Raw genomic sequence first — 21,730 nt, forward strand, 5'->3', positions numbered from 1 at the left:
CTTATGCTGCAAACTTAAATTCCCACTTCATTCAGCAAAGCTTCAAAGTACTGACAGCTATAACGACCTTAACAAGCGCAAACAAGCTTTAACAATCACTTTCTTCTTAGACTTTCGTTCTCTATGAGCACCATTTTGGATCTCTTTAAAACTTTCACTCGAATCTGAAAGGACTCATTATTCATCAGAGTTAAAGGAAAGAAAAATACTTGCGAGAAACTCTCCTGTTTTGTTCTGCCTGCGTAAAAATCGATCCTTGAAATCACTTGTTTCGCAGGGATGGTCGCGGCGCCTTGTTCTGTTAGAGACGGAATCCCGAGTCTGGAGCTGCTTTCCAGGCGTTTGGGGAGCCCTCACCCTCTGCACCTCCAGGATTAATCCTGGAGGTTTTGGGGGGCTCTACCCTATACACCTGAGCACTCACCTCCCCCTCTTTGCCCGAAGGGGAAGTTCCAGCTGCCAAAACAGCTGATTTACGCTGTTTTGGCAGTTTTACAGATCCCAGGGTTAGGAGCTCACAAAGGAGCTGCAGCGGTGCCAGCGGTGCCAGCGGAAGTCTGGATGGCATTTAATTTTGTTGTACGAAGTGCAATGACAATAAAGTAAACTAACTAAAGTAAACTAACTAATTAGCAAAGTGTTTCTGCACTGGGGCAAGCAGGTGAACCATTGGGGCGAACCCATAACTGATGGCCATTGGGGTCAACAGCGGTAATTTAAGCAAAGCTTTATTCCTGTCCACATTTCAATACTGCATAGATTTCAATGCATTTATAGCATGCAAGATCTTCTTTTGACAGGAGAGTGGTATGTGGGAAGGTGTGGTTTCAAGTGAAAGTTATCTACAGATGAGGACAGAGAATGTCCTCATCTGTAGGGTTTCTTGTGACTATTCTTGTGAATTCTTGTGACTATTAAAAGCATCAAGAACTGAAAAGAAGACTCTTGTTTAATCTCATTGTTCCAATTGTTCTCTCCGCCTCTAGCCAGCGGTGCTTTTCCAGTGTTCTGTTCTGAGCCTATTCCTCCATGGGGGCGTGTGTATGATTCAACAGGCTGTCCATTTCTTCATTTAAAAAAGAAAAATTGAAACAGAGGTTCAAAAGAGTCCTCTTGTGAAATACTCATCTTTTCTGCTTCTTAGGCAACTAGCAAATTGCTTGTACTTTTAGAGCACTAATTTGATCTCTGAGAAATGCTCTGTCACTAGCAATGGCCACTACGGTAGAATAACCCTTGCATACTCTCTATATTCCAAATATAGTCAAATAATTCAACATTTTGCTTTTTTAAAAAAAAACTTTTTTTTTTTTGCAATAATTTAAATTGACCACTAGGTTGCAATCTTTTTTCAAAATAATTGCTGTTCAGTTAGAGATGAACTGTGCTTGAAGTTACTGTTCCTTCTACTGGCCTTCACCTACTCACTCATAATCGTGATTTTAAAAAAATGCTCAGGCAGCATCGTTTTTCGGTTTGGCACCCGTGATGCTGCTTTCATCTCAACCCCAGCCCACGGCTGAGACTGGCTTAAGTAGTTCTTAGCTGTATCTGTGACTTAAAGGAGTGTTTTCCTTCTTATTCTGACACTATCCAAGAGAGCCTCAAGTTATGCAAAAGAGGTTAAACCAGGGGTGAAATGTAAAATTTGTTACTACCGGTTCTGTGGGCGTGGCTTGGTGGGGAGGGGGTAATGTGATGGTGGGCGTGGCCAATTTTTTTTTTTAACTTTTCAAAGCATTTTTTCTAATGCTTTGAAAAGCCTCTGCCGATCAGGCAACTCAGCTGGGATCATCAGAGAGACTTTTTTAAAAATGCTTTGAAAAGCCTCTCTGAGGATCAGGCAACTCAGCTGGGATCGTCAGAGACTTTTCAAAGCATTTTTTTTACCACCTCTTCGGCCAAGAGGTTGCATTTTTTCGTCGGAAGAGGTTGTAGAAAAAATGCTTTTAAAAGTAAAAAAAAAAAAAAAAGCCTCTGATGATCGTGCGGCTCAGCTGGGCATGGTGGGGGGGCACAGGGATTTTTGCTACCGGTTCTCTGAACCACCCGCCGCCATCGCTACTGGATCAGGTGATCCGGTCCGAACCGGAAGCATTTCACCCCTGGGTTAAGCTTGGATTTTTTTCAGATGACCAAGGGAGAGGGGAGGATTGATAAATAAAGAAGGACTACCAATGTGTGGCTAGATCTTTATAAAACTCTTTTTATTTCCTGCAGGGTTTCTTGCAAATGCGCTGGTCGCGCTTTGCCCGTGTGGTCTTCACTCGTTCCTTCGCCATTCTTCCCACTGTCTTTGTCGCTGCCTTTAGGAACGTAGGAGACTTAACAGGCCTCAACGACCTTCTAAATGTACTCCAGAGCATCTTGGTGAGTTTGTAATCCAGTAGCATCCTTCTCTCAAGATACAATACAGATAGTCCTCGACTTGCATTTAGCAATAGTTGGAATTTACAACGGCACTGAACAAAGCGCTTTAGGACTGATCCTTGCACTTATGACCATTGCAGCATTTTCGTAGTCACATGATAAAAATCCAGGCACTTGGCAGGTATTTATAATGGTTGCAGCATCCCTGGGATATGTGATCAACATTTGTGACTTTCAGCTTCCAACAAGCAAAGTTAATGAGAGAAGCCGGATTTGTTTAAGGACCATATGATTCATTTAACATTTGCTTGACAACTGTAGCAGAAAAGGCTGTAAAACTGGGTGTGATTCACTGAACCACCAGCATGCTTAGCAATGGAAATTCTGGTTGCAATTGTGGTTGTAAATCAAGGACTATCTGTACTGCAGATTCTCAAAGATCTGATTAGCTGTAGACTTTCATATAAATCCTCTAATCCCATACAGCCACTTTCTGAATCTGGCATCTTGCAGGTATATAGACTTCAGGTCCCAGAATTCTCTGCAGTGTCATCTAAATGGGGAATTCTGAGTGCTGAAATCTACCATTCTGGAATGTGCTCAAATTCAGTCAGATTATGTTAGGACTATAACTCCCATTATTTCCTTTTTTTCGTGGCTATCCTAATAATGGTGGAATTTGTAATCCAACATACCTAGAGGTTGTCCATCTGGGATGACTGCTATTGACCTCTTGCTGCCAATCTTTCTTTCTCCCCACATTTTTCTTTTAATTCTGCAAATTCAGAGCCAGATAAAATATCCATCTTTAATGGCTTTAATAGCCATGTCTACATTCACATGACATGCTTAGCTTGGTCCGAAGATTAAACAGCATGTACAACATGCTTAATTTGTTTTTTATTTGTTTGCTTTTGTGGTTTAATGTGTTCTGAAGCACCAGCTTGTTTGCTTAGTTTAAGGTTCAGTTTATTGTGCCAATGCAGAAAATGAGCTAATTCAATAACCAGGTTAAGCGTGTTTTGTGAATGCAGACTCCCAGTGGAAATGCAAATACAGATAGTCCTCAATTTACAACCACAGTTGAGCCCAAAATTTATGTTGCTAAGTGAGAAATTTGTCAAGTGAGTTTTGCTCCATTTTATGACTTTTCTTGCCACATCTGTCAAGTGAATCACTGCAGTTGTTAAATTAGTAACAGAATTGTTAAGTGAATTTGATTTCCCCCTTGACTTTGCTTGTCAGAAGGTAATCCCATGACCCCGGGACACTGCAACCAGAGATGGGTTTCAGCAGGTTTTGACCAGTTCTGGAGAACCGGTAGTGGAAATTTTGAGTAGTTTGGAGAACTGGTAAAAAAAATTCTGACTGGCCCCAACCCCATCTATTCTCTGTCTTCCAAATCCCAGCTGATGGGAGAAAATGGGGATTTTGCAGTATCCTTCCCCTGGAGTAGGGTGGGAATGGAGATTTTACAGTATTCTTCCCCTGCCACACCCACCAAGCCATGCCCTGCCCACCAAGCCACACCCACAGAACCAGTAGTAAACAATTTTGAAACCCACGACTGACTGCAACCATCATAAATTTGAGTCAGTTGTCAAGCATCCCAATGTAAATCACGTGACCATGGGAATGCTGCAACGGTCATAAGTGCGAAAAATAGTCGTCACTTTTTTGAGTGCCGTTGTAACTTCAAATGGTCACTAAGCGAATTGTTGTAAGTTGAGGACCACCTCTGTAAACATTGCTGACCTGTTTGCAATAAACTAGTTTATTTAACCACATTTGCAAAAAAAAAAAAAAAATAGCAAGAACAATCTTTATCTGATAGGGACATGAAAGAAAATATTTCAAAAAAGGTTATTCTAGAACGTTCATCAAATGCCTAAAGTGCTGTGACAGGAATGGGCATCCCACAACCAGCAAATGTTGTTGAATTACAATTCCCAGCATTCCATTCCATTGGCATGCAGACCAGGTCTGCTGGAAGATGGTCCAACATCTGGAAAGCACCACATTTTTCACTCCTGAATATAAAACAAAAACGTTTTTTTCGATATTCTGTAGGTGAAGGCTAGAGCTCAAGTTACAGTAAAAACACAAGTCAGGGCTTTTCAGGCTGAAGCCTGGCACTTATCTGCTAGCTTTGGATATTTTTAATCAGATAAGGAATGGACTACAAACCAGCATCATGATTATATGGTCCTATAAGAATTGTAAATAACCCAAATGCCTTTTAGATTAAATCCAACATTAATGTTGGTTTAGGAATTATAGAAGCTGTTTTAAAATATCTGGAAAGCACATTGTCTACTCTTGCTATGATGTAATGCTAGTTTGCTAAAGATCCTCTGAAGCTATCAAGAAACGATGGTATCATGAGTCTGTGAACAGTTGAAAGTGATAGTTCTTGGGGCTCTTAAATGGCCCATGTTATATTGCTGTTCCACAAACTGCATGGCTGCAACTTTGCTTCCGGGTGAAATTCAAGGTGTTGGTTATTATCACCTTTAAAGTCCTTCATAGCATGGGTTCAGGCTATCTGAGGAACCGTCTTACCATAATGGAACTGGTCTGCCTTACCCATACCAGCAGAAGGGGCATGGTGCAGATGCCAACAATCAAGGAATTTCAGCTAGTGGGATCCAGGACAATTTTCTCTCCCACGGCCCCTCCCCCCCCAAAGTGAGATCTGCACCCACCCTTCTGACTTCTGTAAGGGCCTGAAGACCTGGTTCTAGCAGTTAACCTGGGGCTCCTTTGTGGGTGCATCATGCTGGAAGTGACTAATAGATTAAGGCAAGACCCCAACCTCCTCCCAACCTACTGTGTGTATCACTGCTCCTTTCCTCTCCATCTTTTTAATTGTAAATTATTACTATTATTAAGACCATTTATTGTGTCCATGGTTTATTGGCCTTTAATGTTTGTAAGCTGCCCAGAATTCCTGTAGGAGAGATGGGTGGCAAACGAATCTAATAAATAAACTAATCAATGGTCAGTAGTCCCTTAAAAGATATGTTGGTTGTTCGCCAATATAAAAAATTCTGAGAAGGGATACAGAAAGAAAACATAGTGCTCACTTTTAAAACCTGCCTGCATGCTCAACCTGTTTTTTTTTTCTATCTAATTCTAGCTACCTTTTGCGGTCATACCTGTTCTCACCTTCACCAGCATGGAACCTCTCATGAAGGATTTTGTCAACGGGATGTAAGTAGCTCAATTTGGATAGGGACTCCTTTGTGATTCTGAGGACCATTTCCATCTTAAATTTGTACTGTCACAGAAGCACACCACTCAGATCTCTAACTTCCATCAAAGTTCAATTTAGTCCAATTTTGCTTGTTCTTCCATATAAACAGCTTTTTCATTAGGTTGTTCCATAAATAGGAGATGCTCAGGAGGTGTCCCTGTCATGTCAAGCTTAACCTTTGGTGACTATGTGGATACGTCCATCCTTTTTTGGCAATAATAAATCACAATACACGTAGGCATTATTTATGCTAATTATAGTATTTAGAGGGTTGCGTGGTTTCTTTTTCTTTAAAGACAAAAATGAAAGAAATCAAGGTATGAAGTGTTCTAAGAAGAGGAAAAGTCTTCTACTTCCCACAGAGATTAATCTTTTTCACTCTAGGTGATTTGGCAGATGTAGCTCTAAAAACGTGGTTGAGATGGAATTGCTTCAATAACCTCGATCCATGTATTTTTTCCCCCCCACTTGCTTTTCTCTCTCGTTTTCTTAGCATTGGAAAATTTCTAATGATCCTGATCACTGCATTAATCTGTGCAATCAATTTATACTTCGTGGTGACAAGCATCATAAGCTTGAACCATCTGGCCTACTACATTGCCATATCATTCGTGCTCATCGCTTACGTGGCCTTCGTCTGCTACCTGGTAGGAACCTTGTATGCAAATTCGGCATCATCCATATCAGTTGTTTATCCCCAAATTGGATTTAACAGTTCTAGGGATTACCTATTCAAACAGATAAGATTGTGGAATCTATTGCATTAAGCTGTTCCTAATGCAAAATCTCCAGAGCAGATAATCGGTGACCTTAGTCGTAGTGATGAAATAGCGATGCCAGTTTATCCTGAATATTCAGTCAGCTCAGCTCTTTCTCTTCCCCCATTCCTTATCATAACTAAAAATGATGTTATATAAAGATAGGTGTTTATGAAGCAATAGAATGACATTTCTGGGGAGGGCACAAAAATGGCCTGAAATTGTATAACTTGCTAAGCTACTGTATATAATGTTGTTTGACTTTAGCATAGCATGTTATGCCAAATTCAATATGCCACTTTTAAGCAAATTGCAGTTTAGCACAAGTTCTGGAACAGATCTACCGGTCCCAGGGAAACGATACCAGTGGTGAAATCCTCCCCGGTTTGCCACTGGTTCACTGCCCACGCATGCATGGTGCACACATGCACAGTACACACCAAACACGTGCTGCATGCGGAAAAAGGAGGCTTGGGAAGGTAAGTAGAACTGCAAGGTGGGGAAACAGCTGTGCCGCGTGATTTAGATTCACTAGAAAGCAGGATTTCCTGCTTTCTAGCAATTTTAAATCACGCGGCACAGCTGATCATCGGAAATACTGCTTCAGACCAACCGGTAACTTTTTTTTACTACCGGTTCACCCAAACCAATGCGAACTGGTAGGATTTCACCACTGAACGATGCCCCTTTAAATAAGTACCTTGTGAAAGAAAAGGAACTCACACATATCTCTTCGGCAAACATGTTGCTGAGAATTCTGAGAATGGTCACTCCGACATATCTGAAGGGCAAAAGCTTGAAGACAAACTTAAGAATGTATGAGAATTGTTATGAGGAAAAATGGGTTAGTCACACAGGGACACTGAAGCTTGCTTACTATTGCAGACAGATGGAAAACATAAGGTTCTTTGGCTTGATGATCAAAACTCTCCCCCATTTATTTATTTAATATACATATATGGCCACTCATCTCATATACATGACTATTCTGTACAAATACATGTAACTTGTTCTTGGATTTTGTCATATCTCTCACCATTCCAGATTTGGACTTGTCTCATTTCACATGGAGCTGCCTTCCTAGCTCGTGGGCCCCATACTCGGTTCAGTTATGGATTGCAGTGATAGTACATCCCACTCATCACCACTGGAAGCTGATGAATCATCACTGTTCCCCAACAAAACAGGAAGCAGCTGCTCTTGGGGATCTGCCAGGAAGCAAAGGTGTCAGAAGCAGAGTTTCTGTTGGCAAAGGATGGACTCCAGCATCAGTAGTGATCACTCAGCAGCAGCACAGTGTCTGCTTTGCAGGCCAAAAGTTCCAGAGACAATTTCTGGCATTCCTAAAGAACCTTCAGACTTGGAATGGCTGTGGTGTAACTTCCAGAGAGGGTTCAAGACTTGATTCACTCTTGTTTTTTAATCCTGATGACATGTAGCAAGTTAGAAAAAAAAAGTGTAAAGAAAAGTATAAAGTATTCTAGATACTCATGACCAAATGTGCACACCTTCTACCAGCTTCAGACCCAAATCGGCTTTGTGTGGAACATCAAGGCATCCACTTTACTAGTGGGTGGGGAGCATTTCTTTTTTGGGGGAGGTGGGTTTAGGAGCTTAAGGAATGGGGATAAAGACAGGAATGTTTGGTTCCACCATTGGTGAGGCCACAAAGGAATAATGGAAGAATCCCTTTGGTTCTACTTTTGCACCATTAGACTTTGTCCTTTGTCATACTCTGGCCTGTGAGACTCTGTGAGAAATCTCTCAAAGTAATATGCACCTAATATTTATACTGAAGGATCTGGCAGCAACTCCTTCTTTGCCCCCATTTTAATCTAAAAGCTACTATCAGAGCCTATAACTGACAATTCCACAAGCCCACACTCTAGTCAAGGATCCACTGTAGATCAATCAACTCACCTTACCTTCTCCATGCTATTGCTGCTTGACTTCTGCCCTCAGGATGAAAGCAGTAATGGGAATGACAGCTGGAGTAATGAATCATCTTGATTAGAACAAGGGGGCCCATTCAGGGGTGAAATGCTCCCAGATCGGATCAGATTGCCCGATCCGGTAGCGATCTTGGCCGATGGTTCGGCGATCTGGTAGTGATGGTGGAGCAAAGCTCCGCCCATCCACCCGGGTGTCATTACTTCCTGGTTTTCACCAGGAAGTAATGTGTTTTTTACCTTCTGTGCATGTGCAAATTTTGCACATGCGCAGAAGGTCTGTGTGCACATGTGACACGTGCAGCGTGTGCACTTCCAAACCGGTAAGGAAGGTGAATTCACGCATTATGCTAAGACATGACTTATTTAACTATGGTTTATTGACTAATATGACATGGATTTTTTGACATAACATGATGTGGGATTTACAAATTGCAAATGTTGAGCTTACATACACAGTACACCAAACCAAAGCAAAACAACTATGGTTTAGTGTAAGGGACTGCAGAAGGTATAGGATTCTCAAAGCCTATATAACAAATGCTATTAACATAATTTGGATAGCAAAGTTTCCTCCTCATCTTAAACACCAATTCTAGCAGTTCCTTTTCAGATCAATGTCTTAGTTTAAGTTCCTATGCGGCCATGGCACTACAACATAGAGGTAGTCCTCAACTTATGAATACAATTGAGGCTGGAATCTTAAGTCATTGAGTAAAGTGGTTAAAGATGCTATGTAACCACTTTGCTCAACGTACTGTAATCCTGACTTGCCCAGTTGTGGTAGTTAAGCAACTGTGCAAGTTGTTAAGTAGAACACCAGGGAGAAGGCCCAGACCTCCAGTGCATGGTGGGGCAGAGAAGAGGACCCAGGTCTCCCATCACACCCAGGAATGGGAGACGCCCAGACCCTCTCTCTGCCTCACCAAGGAGAACAATTGCAAGAACAATGGAGTTCTAGAGGGCAAATCCCTTGTCACTTTGGAGGAATGGACCTCAAGTCTGGCAGAAACTGGAAAGCTCAGAATGCTAGCATTTGTTTTCATTCTCACCAAATTTGAAGCTTGTTCCTCCAGCACATGAAGATTTCTCCTCCCTGCATTGGGAGAAGGGAAAATCCCTTAGCATGCCAGGGGAAAGGACTTCAAATCCAACATCCTCTCTGCTTGCAACCTTCTCAGTTACTTCCCCATTGGCTTTCTGGAGAAGCCAACGAAGATTGTAAATGGTGATCATATGATCACACGTAGTGACCAGTCATATATTTGAAAAGTCAAGTGCCCGAAATGTTATCATGTGACTTTGGAGATACCAACACAATGTTTTATGATGGCCGAAAGTACTTTATAGGCGGTAAAGCATTCTTTCCAAGACTATCATGATTGAAAACACTTATTAAATGATCGGTTGTAAGTCTACCTGTAGATGGAGTGACTCAGAAGGCATAGAAAACTGAAAATTAAATAAGAATTTCATTTTTCGCAAAAGCTGTGTGTTCTGTGTATCATGAAGTGCTGTTCTGTAAGAAGTATTAGATGTAAAAAAAAGAAGGATGAAGCTCCCATTTCTTAAATCTGGGTCTGGCAATGAAATGAAGACAAAGCTCTTAGATATCTTCCCAAGAGAGTGGTAGCCTTGTAACATTCTCATCTTCATATATTCCCCCAGTTGGGTTTAGACCCAAAGAAAAGAAAATGAACTATGGCCCAACTAACCCCAAAGTGATGCTTGTGTTTTTTAAATCACTCTTGGTTTATGCTTAGAGGACCAGGAGAATGGTTAGAGGGAAGATAGGAAGGAGTTCAATAAATTCCAGAGGAGAAACAAAAATGTCTGGAGAAGTTGGAGTGGCAGAAATCAGTAGAGGGAATAAAGAGGATATCCAGAGAAAAAGAAAAAAAACACATACTTCAACATACAAACAGAGAGCCTTTATATACAGAGAGAAAGGCTATCCCAACTTTTTGTGGCTGGCCCTGCCCTTCCTGGCTACCAATCTGTGGTAGCACAGTACTCAGCCAGCTTGTTCAATTTTCCAAATATGTTCAAGATCTCCCAGAATCTGGAGACCTCTGCCCTTGATACAGTAGTTAAATAAAAAGGAGGATTTTGTGCTGCGCTTTTTAAACCTGCAGGCCTAGCAAAGCTATAGGAGTCCAGGCTCTCTTGATATCTGATTACTTTTATCTGAGAGAATGGTTGTCGGTTTTAATAGTTGTACCTGTTCCTCTGTCCAAAAAGGTAACTTGATGAAGGGCAGAAATTTATAGGTACCAGATTCAATATGTGCAGCAGTTTATGTTCATCTTATTTTAATTGACTGGCAACCAATAGCAACAGTAGGTTCTGAATCCTGAAAGCAGTCTTATCTACAAGCAGGGAAAATTGGCCTATTTTTAATATCTGGCCCTATAAACTGATTGTATCTTCTAAATTCAGTTAACTGACTTTTTATTCCATTAATTGGGACCATATACATCAACACTGAGGTTTGGGGGCCATTTGTACCATTCCACCCCCACACTGTTTTAGACTAAAGGGTTTTTTTTCTCCAGTAAAAAAGATTATTAAGTGATTTGTTCAAAAGATGTGAACTGCGTGGTATTAATATGATAGCCGAAGATGCTCAAATCAAATAAATATTCTTCTACATTGTTAAAATAAAAAAATAAATCTTTTGAAATTGGCAAGGAACGGCATGCCATATTGCTACCGGATTTATCTTTGTAGAAGTAGTCTGTGGAAATTCTCAGTCATCCAGGTCATGATTGTCCCAAATGTGCTTTTTCAGGAGGCAACTGGATGTTATTGTTTTTTCTTTGAAGAAGTTTCGCTTCTCATCCAAGAAGCTTCTTCAGCTCTGACAGGACAGTGGGGAATGGATTTTGTCATATCTTTCACCATTTCAGATTTGGACCTGTGTCATCAGTGCCTTCCAGTGGTGAAATCCAATTTTTTTTTACTACTGGTTCTGTGGGCATGGCTTGGTGGGCATGGCAGAGGTAGGATACTGCAAAATCTCCATTCCCTCCCCACTCCTGGGGGAAGAATATTGCAAAATCTCCATTCCCACCCCACTCTGGGGCCAGCCAGAGGTGGTATTTGCCTGTTGTCCGAACTGTTCAAAATTTCCCCTATAGGTTCTCCAGAACCTGTCAGAACCTGCTGGATTTCACCCCTGGTGCCTTCCATTCCCCACTGTCCTGTCAGAGCTGAAGAAGCTTCTTGGATGAGAAACGAAACGACTTCAAAGAAAAAAACAAGAAAGTCCAGTTGCCTCCTGAAAAAGCACCTTTGGGACTTTGTAGAAGTAAATTAGGTTAAGGGGAAAATCAGGACTATGCAATGTGGAGTCTGTTTGTTCGCCCAAACTGTTGTACTCTACGAACCATGGTTAAAATAAACATGATTTAACACAGTATGCAAACCCACTGCTACCTTACAGCAATCAAATCCTCAGAACTGAGCAGAGATTTGGACCTGGCACATCTCATATCCAACTAAAAACATTCCATCCACTGTGGCACAATCGGCACTTTAGTCGGCACTGATCATTAATAATGTTATGCAAAATCAAGCTTTCTTCTTTACAGATAGTCAAGTAAGCAACTTCGCCATCTACCTCCTGTATTGCTTGCATATCTTTCTTTCATTACATTATATTCCCCTGATCAATGTTCCATCATGTGTCATTAAGCCATTCCCCATCAGCCCCATTTGCCAATAGTTAGTGATCAGGAAGGATGGAACTTCGAGTCCAAAGTCATTCAAGAGTGCCATATAGCTTCCCCACTCTGATCCGTCATGTGTGGTCTGGTTTCCAGGAGGGTCCCTCAGCTGGCATTTCCCGATGAAGAGAGATGTTCTTTCACATGCTCTGGCGTGCAAGCTAAAATCCTTCATGTTTCTTACAGCCTTTCCAGCACCCACCTACGTCAATTAGGAGCCCCTAGAGATGCTCCTATCCAATTAGTGCCTTCTGCAGGGACTAAGCTTTCTACTCTGAGCACCAGACCTGTGGGTCTTTTCCATTTAACCAATGTGGCTCCAAATTATTATTTCCACCTTTTTTTTTTTAATTTGATTTATATGACGCCTTTCTCCGGAGACTCAGGGCAGCTTACAGTGCGTTAAGCAATAGCCTTCATACTTTTGCATATTTTATACAAAGTCAGCTTATTGCCCCCCACAAACTCAATTTACCTACCTTAGAAAGGATGGAAGGCTGAGTCAACCTTGAGCCTGGCAAGATTCGAACTTACTTTAATTGCAGACAGCTGGTGTTAAATTACAGTGCTTAGTCTGCAGAGCTATCCAGGCTCCTATAGATCTATGACTTCTGGAGGAATAAGTAGTGGCAACTGAGCCCCCCACAATTGGGGGATTGGCCTGTGAGCCGAATAAAGCATAAATGTGGAAGTCAGCATGGTCCCTAACTCTGTCTGCTCAAGAAGAATCCTCTGAGCCTCCAGTCTCCAACATGGCACTAACATGGCAAAGAGTTTCTAGGCTTTCTCCTTGTTTTCTTTAATTAATTAAAAAAAAAAAAAACACCTAGCATTCAGATTAGCAGCCTCCAGCATTATGTTTAGCCCCAGGAAAGCCTCTATGCTCCATAGAGAGGTCTCACAAGGTTTCTTAGAAAATATGGATAGCTACAAACTAGAATTTTATGACGGGCATCCACCTGCCCAGAATAAAGGTAACAAGACTGGTAGTAGGTTCTTAAGGGCAAGAGTGAGAATGACAAGTAGAATTCTGGGAACTTGCTACCATTTCAGGAATGGGCAAAACCATCATTCCAGGGGTCATTTCACAAGAATGCCCACTGCGTATTTTCAGAATTCTTTAGCACAGGGGTAACAGTAACAGAGTTGGAAGGGACTTTGGAGGTCATCTAGTCCAACCCCCTGCTCACGCAGGAGACCTGTATTAGGCATTCGAACTGCCGAACTGCCGACCTTTCGGATCAACAAGCTCAACGTCTTAGCCACTGAGCCACCTAGTTTGGCAAAGCTGACTGAGGAACTCTGGGAGTTGAAGTCCACAATTCTTAAAATTGCCAAGGTTGGAGACCCCTGCTTTAGCATGCTCACCAGCTCTAACAGACAAATGCACTCTGAACATGTAACACCGACGTCTTTCTAGCCAGAACCACAACACACTTTTTACAAAGGTGATCAAACTGGAACTTTCTAGATCAACTTTTTAAAATCTACTGATACAGCCTTTTGATGGTGAATGCTTGCCTTGCATATACTGAAAAGCAAATTGAAAACAAGGCAGAAGTCTGATACTCAGTAAGGAAGTTAACCGAAGGTTATTATTGGACATTTGGCCACCTTCCACTTTAGCTGGCTGGAATGTGCTTATAGCCATGTCTATGGAGATTCTCAGTCGCCCCTAGTCATGGTTGTCCCAAAGGTGATTTTTCAAGAGGCAACCTGACTTTCTGGTTTTTTGTTGAAGACGTTTCGTTTCTCATCCAAGAAGCTTCTTCAGCTCAACCAGAAAATCCAGTTGCCTCTTGAAAAATGGTTATAGTCATGTGGAATAAAGAGTGAGTTTCCCATGAATTAAAATGAGAGAAGTGTTCATATAAACCATATTAAAATACATATGATTTGGGATTAAATATAGGTAGTCCTTGACTTACAACAGTTCATTTAGTGACCATTCAAAGTTAGTGAAAAAAAGTGTCTTATGACCAATTTTCAGTTCCAACCTTTGCAGCATCCCTGTGGTCATGTGACAAAAATTTGGATGTTTGGCGACTGGTTCATACCACATTTATGACCTTTGCTATGCCCCAGGATCACGTGATCACCTTTTGCGATCCTCTGACAGGTGAAGTCAATGGAGAAGCCAGTTTCACTTAACAACTGAGATACTAATTTAACAGCTGCAATGGTTCACTTAATAACCGTGGCTTGAAAGATTGTAAAATGGGGCAAAATTCAAAATGTTTCATTTAGCAACAGAAATTTTGGGCTCAACTGTGGTTGTAAGTCGAGGACCACCTATACGGAGTTCTATAAAAGTAGGATCACTACAGGTAGGTTACAACGGCACTGAAAAAAAGTTACTAAAAACTGGTTCTCACATTTGTAACCATCACAAGATTCCCACATTCACGTGATTGCGATCCGGGCACTTGGCAACCAGTCCACGTTTATAATGGTTGCAGCATCCCAGGGTCATGTAATTGCAATTTGCAATCTTTCCAGGTGACTTGCAAGAAGCAAAATCAATGAGGAAGCCATCAGGGAAGGATAGGAATCATGATCACGTGATGTCTTGCTTAACAATTTCAGAGGAAAAAAATTGTAAAACTAGATACGGTCCTATGACAGTTTGCTTAACAACTGCACTGCTTAATGACAAACTTTTCAGTCCCAATCGTGCTCGTGAATCAAGAACTACCTGTACAGTGAAGCCTTTTGTACCCCATTGCTGATTTTTTAACATGAGCAGGGCTGCATCCACACCAGAGGAGACGTCAGAAAAAATAATGACATTTATAAACCACACCATCTATGTTCCACCTCCTTTTAGATATAGCTTCAACCTAACCTGAGGGATCTAAAACTTCTCTGCAAACTAAAAAAAAGTTTTAGTCAGATATTCAAACCCAAATATTTCCAAATTCTATGTGGGGAGCCAACATTTGTACAGCTGGAATAAATTAAGCATTCCATTTTCACAGCATATTCTAATTTCAGAATCTGAGAGTTCTCGGATTCAAGAGCACAAAAGCTTTAGCCTTTTTCTCCCACTTACTAAAATGGTCTATTTGAGGACGCCATCCAGATGCTTAAACAGCTTCAACTGCAGGAGGCCAGAAAAGTTAACAGCACCAAAAAAAACGGGACAAAATCAGGCTACCCTAAGAAAGATAACACAGGCCATCATAGATTACTGGGGGTTTTTTGGTGGGGGGGAGGCTTGTACAAATGTTCCCTAGAATCAAAGGAAAAAAGGGAAAAGGTAGACAGAAAAATTACATTCTCCACATACCCCGGTGCTTGCCTGTGAAGCATGTTCTTCTTTATATATATATATATATATATATATATAATTTATATATATATAAATTTATATAAAATTTATATATATATATAAAGTTTATATATATATATAAAAAGTAGCTTATCAGAGGAATCATGCTTCGGCCTAGTTTTTTCCATTTATGTTATTGTATGTACAGCACTGGTTTCTTCCTCTTGACCTTTGCCACTGGAAAAGCATTTCATAAAAATAATCCCTATCTTTACAGCTTAAACTGTAAATACCATTCATGACGACCCTTTACTGTTTGCGTCTCCCTAGACATTGAAACCGCGGGCTCTGATTTTTTTTCCCCCCGACACAGGACAATTCTGCTGATGCCCTGGTTTTTTTTTTCAAAGCCCTCCACATCCACATAGCACTACTGTTTACCCTGAAAGAGGCAGGCCATCAATGCGGGTATTGTAAGGAGAGTCAGGAACTGAATGAAGAGGGAGGGAAAGAAAAGCCAGGAATTGCTAAGCACGCAGGAGCCATTGATTCGGGCTTTCACTCACAAGCCTGGAGAGGGAAGAAAGAAGCGGTTGATGAAATGCAACCAGTTCAGAGGCCCGTTAGTGGGAATAGGCAAGAAACAGGAAGTGATGAGGGTGCAGCAGCTCCCGCTGGCCTCAGAAAAACAACCTTAGGAAATGAATGGGATTTTCACAGCAGAGTTAGCAAGTTTTGCTGCCGGGCTCCAATCCCCAGAAAATCAAGGGACACCGGGTATATAAGCAACTACTTGTACAGGTAGCCCTCAACTTACAACCATTCATTTCGTTTAGTGACCATTTGAAGTCACTAAAAAAAAGGGATCTATGATGGTTTTACACACTACCATTGTAGGATCCCCAGTCTTTGTGATCAAAATTTGGGCACATGGCAACTGGCATGTATTTATGATAGTCGCATGATCCTGGGATCAGGTGATCACCGTTTGTCACCTTCCCAGCTGGTTTCCAAAAAGTAATGTCAATGGGAAAATCCAGATTCGCTTCATGGTTGCATGATTCACTGAACTGCAGTTATTTTCTGAACAACTGTGGCAAACAAAAAAATATGTAAAACGAGGCCTTCGCCTTCATTATTTTTTTATAAATAACCCAAGGTGGTGAACATACCTAATATCATCTTCCTCCTATTTCCTCACAAAACAATCCTGTGAGGCGAAGGTTGGGCTAAGCCTGAGTGACTTGCCCAAAATCACCCAGCTGGCTTTCATGCCTAAGGCACACTAGAAATCCCAGTCTCCCATTTTTAAGCCCGGTGACTTAAAGAGCATTTTTTTAAAAAAGGGTTGGTTTATCACATTTAAGGAACATATAAAAAACCAGAGGATGGGGCAAAGATTAATGATTACTCAAGATAAAGAAACCGTAAGGACTAATAATGACTTTTCTTCTTACCTTTCATCTTTTATGAAGTCCTGTTTGCTTACAGATGTTTTTAATGCTCAACTAGGTAATGTCATCAGTGCAACAGGGTTAGCAAACAGATTTGCCCCATTTATATACAGTAGTTTGCCCTGCCTCTTGGTATGGTTTGTTTTATCTTTAGAAGTTTTTGATAAGGGTATTGTTTTCTGCTTGTCTAGTGTTCACCCCTGCTTATCTGGACATAGGCTGCTGGAGATGATGTGTTCTGCTGTTTTTGTCTCCTTCTTGGCTTTTTAATTGTCTCTTTTGAATGGTGGAAATCTGATTTATTTCTATGCATCTGTTGATGGCTGATTACTCTGAATGCCAACCCTTTTAGAAATTCCCTAACTAACATTTTTGGATTTAGCTTGAGCTAGGATGCCCAATTTCCCAGTTGAAATTATGGTTGATTCTGAGCATGTGTTGTGAGATAAGGAGTTTTCATCATGTCTTCTGATTGCTAGGTGGTGTTCATGGATTCACTCTCCCAATCTTCTACCTGTCTGTGTTATATTACAATTACAGGCTATTACAGTTCTTACAATGTATGTTGTAGATGGAGAAGTCAGCTGTATTGTACAATCACAAGACACAGTCACATGGTGTCTCACTTAACAATCATCTGGGACTTTCTTAATAACATGGCAGAAGTGAAGTTGAAGTCACATGGTGTCTTGCTTATCCACCATGTCACTTAGCAACAGAGTTGCCAGTCCCAATTATGGTCATTAAGTGAAGACTATCAATCCATTGTTGGTGTTCAAAAGTTGGTAACCCAAGAACTAGGAATCCTGAATGAGAATACTGCTTCCAAAATGCCATGCTGAGTTGACTATCCCTGTGGTGGTTGAAATTTCAGAGCTCATTACATCAAGGCTCTGTGGAATCCTGTGGAATTTCATGAGAATTTGATGGGGTTCTGAAAAGAGACTAAGAGCAATAAGAAAAAAAAAAGTGCATTCATTTTCTTATTACACCTCCACTTCTTGTTCCACAATATTTTTAAAAAGATGTTTTGTGGCCTGAAAATGTGGGAAATCCCCTGAACTAAGGGGATGTTTGAAATCCCCTGAATTATGTAGTGCCATTTCCAACTTATACCTAACCAGACAAAAACATGGTTTGGCAATGTCCCTTTTCACAATGTTGCTGGATTCCTCCCTGCTTTCCTGGTTTATGTTGATCCTTGCAGAGAAACAGGTTCAGGAGGAGCCCTGCAGTTTGGGCCTGCCTAATGGGGAATAGATCAGCGGTCACCCACTGGTGGTCCGCGAAAATATTTTGGTGGACCACAGAAAAATTATTTGCATTTTTTATATTGCACTAAATCAGGGGTCCTCAAATGACGCCTCCTGGGCTGGATACATGCAATGAAAGTTTGTGTTGCTGCAGAGTCTCCCCCTTCGGGGTCTTCTTGTGTGGGTCGGAGGGGGGAAGAAATTCCAACTTTGGGTCTGCTTCAGCCTCCTGGTGCGGAGCTTTGGGCAAAGGCTGGAGGGAAGTGCTACTGGTGGCGAAGAGCCAGAGGGCCTTGTTCCAGTGGGACTGCATGATGGCCTGAAACTGACTGACCATCTCAGCCCGCTAAGCTTCCAGGCACCAGTACCTGGCCTTGCACTCCCGTAGATCTTCCCTCTGCTTGGAAAGCCTATGCTCATAGTCCTTAGTAAGGTGCTTCTGCTGAGCCTCCTTCTTGGTCAGATCCAATGTGAACTGAGCTGTTTTGCCAACTCTTTCTCATGGTGGCTGCTTAGCTCCAACAACTACTTCCTGTTGCGGCTCTAAGGAGCCCGGGTAGTGAGGCAAGGAGTGGCTGGGAGGGGAGGCGCAAGTAGAGGCCGTCGAGGCACCCCTCAATGTGAGTGACATCAAGTTTGACCATGCCCACCCAGTCACATGACCACCTAGCCACACCCACCCATCCAGTCATTAGGCAGATCATATTACTGGTCCATGGGATTTAAAATTATGAATTTAGTGGTCCCTGAGGTCCGAAAGGTTGGTGACCCCTGGAATAGATAACAAGATCCCAAAAATCTCTTTGAAGAGAATTACTATATACTCTGTTCCAAAGGTGCTTTTTCCAAAAGGCAACTGGACTTTCTTGATTTTTTTCTTGGAAAATATTTTTGCTTCTCATTCAAGAAGCTTTCCTCAATTCAGTTCTTCCTGGATGACAAGCAAAACATTTTTTAAAAAAAACCAAACCCAAACCCAAAGTAGTCCAGTTGCCTTTTGAATAAAGCACTTTTGGGACAACCACCATGACTTGGATGGTTGAGAATCTCCATAGATACTATATATCCTGAATATATCTTGGAAGTCCCACAGTTATTACATCCGAGGAGTCAGAATATGCAAAATGAATTCAGCATACTCTCCTGTGAGGGCTGCCATTCATAGATGCCACAGTGGCACTTTAGGGATCCATTTTAAATAGATTGTAAGGGTTACTGTTACTCTAGTTGAGTGAATTGGTCAAAACCCTAGAGAGAATTCAGAGGGGCAGCTTTTACAATGCATAAAAGGGCAGTTTAGGAAGCATTTGGAAGGAATCATCAGAGGTGTTTTATCTTATATTGTATACTACCGTAAGTACCCATGAATGGCATCCTTGGTCTCTGAGTTTACATTTGGAAAATAGGAAAGCAAAAACTGAGCATCTTTCAGATTGCAAAGAGACAGGGGGATAATGCAAGATTCAAAACCCTCTGGATAGTCCAAACCTATTTGCTTTTTTAAAAAAGTAATTTGCCATTATGCCTATATCTTTGCATTGATATCCAGAGTTTAGAAGGAGTATATCGTGATGACACTTCATTGTGATTACAATAATCCCAAATCCATCTATCTAAAACAATTACATTTTCTCTTTTTATTCATCCATCATCTCCCTCCCCCTTCTGCCATTTATTTTTTATTTTGAGATTGCAATTGGGATAGGAACCTGTCAAGCCCAATCTCTATCAAATACTACATACCTGTAGTATGTAGTAGATTGTAGTATATAAATAACGAAGTAGAGCAAGGACCAGCAGTAGCATTTAAGGCACCAGGCGAGAAACTGGGAGAAGGTCCCGAGTTCTAGTCCTGCCTTAGGTACAAAGCCAGTTGGGCAACTTTGGGCCAGTCACTCCCTCTCAGCTCTGGGAAGGAGGTGGCAATGGCAAATCATTTGTGAAATCTTGCCAAGAAAATTGCATGGGCTTGTCCAGTCATCAGGAGTCAAAATTGACTTGAAGATTCACGTGGAGGCAAATAATATATATATTAAGGCTCAGCTCTCAAGCAGGGGAAGAGAAATTGTGCTTCCTAAACAGAACTCCCCAAGAAAAGGGCTGAGAAGACTGGTATGCCTTTGAGCGGAGGCTACAGTATTTGAAAGACAGGGAGTCCTTGACTTACAACAATTCCCTTAGTGACTGATTGAAGTTACAACAGCACTGAAGAAAGTGACTTATGACCGTTTTTCACACCTACGAATAAAAGACAAAATACAGAGGGGCGAAAGAAACAATGTAATCTACAAAATCAACTGTAACCATTGCAACTAATTCTACATGGGACAAGCATCACCTCAATTAAAAAAAACAGGATCCACGAACATCGGCTGGCAGTCAAATCCCACAATCCCAAATCCTTAATTGCTACCCGCAGCGACACCAAACCAGCAGCAATTTCATTAGAGCAGAGGTCTTCAAACTTGGCAGCTTTAAGACTTGTGGACCTCAACTCCTAGGATTCTCAGAGTTGAAATCCACAAATCTTAAAGCTGCCAAGTTTGAAGACCTCTGGATTAGAGCAACACACACACAAAAAAATCATTGGCCACGCTACCACCTGCCACGCTCAGGAGTTCATCGAAGCCTGGCACTCCACAAGCAATTCTATCAACAGACCCATTGACCTACAACCAGCCTACAAACCCCTCAGAATCCAAATCAACTGCACAGCCATCCAGAGAAAGCACCCCCCCTCAACCAAGCCACGCAACACCACCCCCCCCCCCCCGTTTAGGTCCGAATAACCCTGACCTTATGTAACCTCATTACAAGACTTACTAATGACTCACATCTGACCCAGCGCTTGACAAACCCATACCTGAAGCCAGGGGTGGTTTCTAAAATTTTTTACTACCGGTTCTGTGGGCATGGCTTATTTTGTGGGTGTGGTTTGATGGTCATGTGACAATTCTTTAGGATTTAGCAGAGGTTCTGGTCTACCAGGCTTTTAATTGCTTGCAGAGCTCTACCAGTCTACCCATTTATTTTTGGAGCATCCTGGTCTACCCATTTGTTTTTCGAGCATCCCGGTCTACCCATTTGTTTTTCGAGGCACTGTTCACACTGCCTTTTAATACTGATCAGCTATAGGGCAGCCCTTTGAAGCCCCACGGCAAGAATTTAAAGTTTTTTTCCTTCTAGCCGATCAGCTGGGACTCGGGAAGCAGCGAATAGATTGGGGGCGGGGCCAAATAAAAGGTAAGAATAATGTGGGCGGGGCGGGAGGGCCCAGCTCCCGAACAAAGAGAACCGGTTCGGTGATGTCATATTGTCACTGCTACTGGCTCGGCCGAACCGGGAGGAACCCACCACTGCCTGAAGCTCTTATAAACAGAAGAACACTGACACCAACGTCCCTTTAACTCTCCTGAAGATGTTACCTAGCCTGGTAATAAAAGGTTTGGAAACCAACCCACAAGCTCAGAGAACGAATCTTCACCCGCACACTTTACAACTGTTGCAACATCCCCATGATCAAAATTCAGATGCTTGGCAATCAACTCATATTTACGACAATTGCAGTATCCCAAGGTCACGTGATCCGCTTTTTGCATCCTTCTGACAAGCAAAGTCAAGGTGGGGGGGAAGCAAGATTCATTTAACCACCATATTACTAATTTAGCAATGACTGCAATGACTCACTTAA

At 41.7% G+C, this 21,730-nt stretch overlaps 1 protein-coding gene across 2 annotated transcripts in view; it reads left to right on the forward strand.

The window, feature by feature from the left end:
- Positions 1-7,972, forward strand: part of SLC11A1 (solute carrier family 11 member 1) — a 44,948-nt gene extending 36,976 nt beyond the window's left edge. For both annotated transcript variants that reach the window (XM_070957129.1, XM_070957128.1), the window contains exons 12-15: positions 2,221-2,370; positions 5,510-5,583; positions 6,120-6,273; positions 7,429-7,972. In XM_070957129.1, coding sequence (XP_070813230.1) covers positions 2,221-2,370; positions 5,510-5,583; positions 6,120-6,273; positions 7,429-7,509 — 459 coding nt within the window. In that variant the 3' untranslated portion in view covers positions 7,510-7,972. The remainder of the gene's footprint in view (positions 1-2,220; positions 2,371-5,509; positions 5,584-6,119; positions 6,274-7,428) is intronic.
- The last annotated feature ends 13,758 nt before the right edge of the window (positions 7,973-21,730 follow it).

Source organism: Pituophis catenifer, unplaced genomic scaffold (genome assembly GCF_029215685.1).
Source record: "Pituophis catenifer annectens isolate HBS135680 unplaced genomic scaffold, rPitCat1.0.hap2 SCAF_1, whole genome shotgun sequence".
Lineage (NCBI taxonomy): Eukaryota > Metazoa > Chordata > Lepidosauria > Squamata > Colubridae > Pituophis > Pituophis catenifer.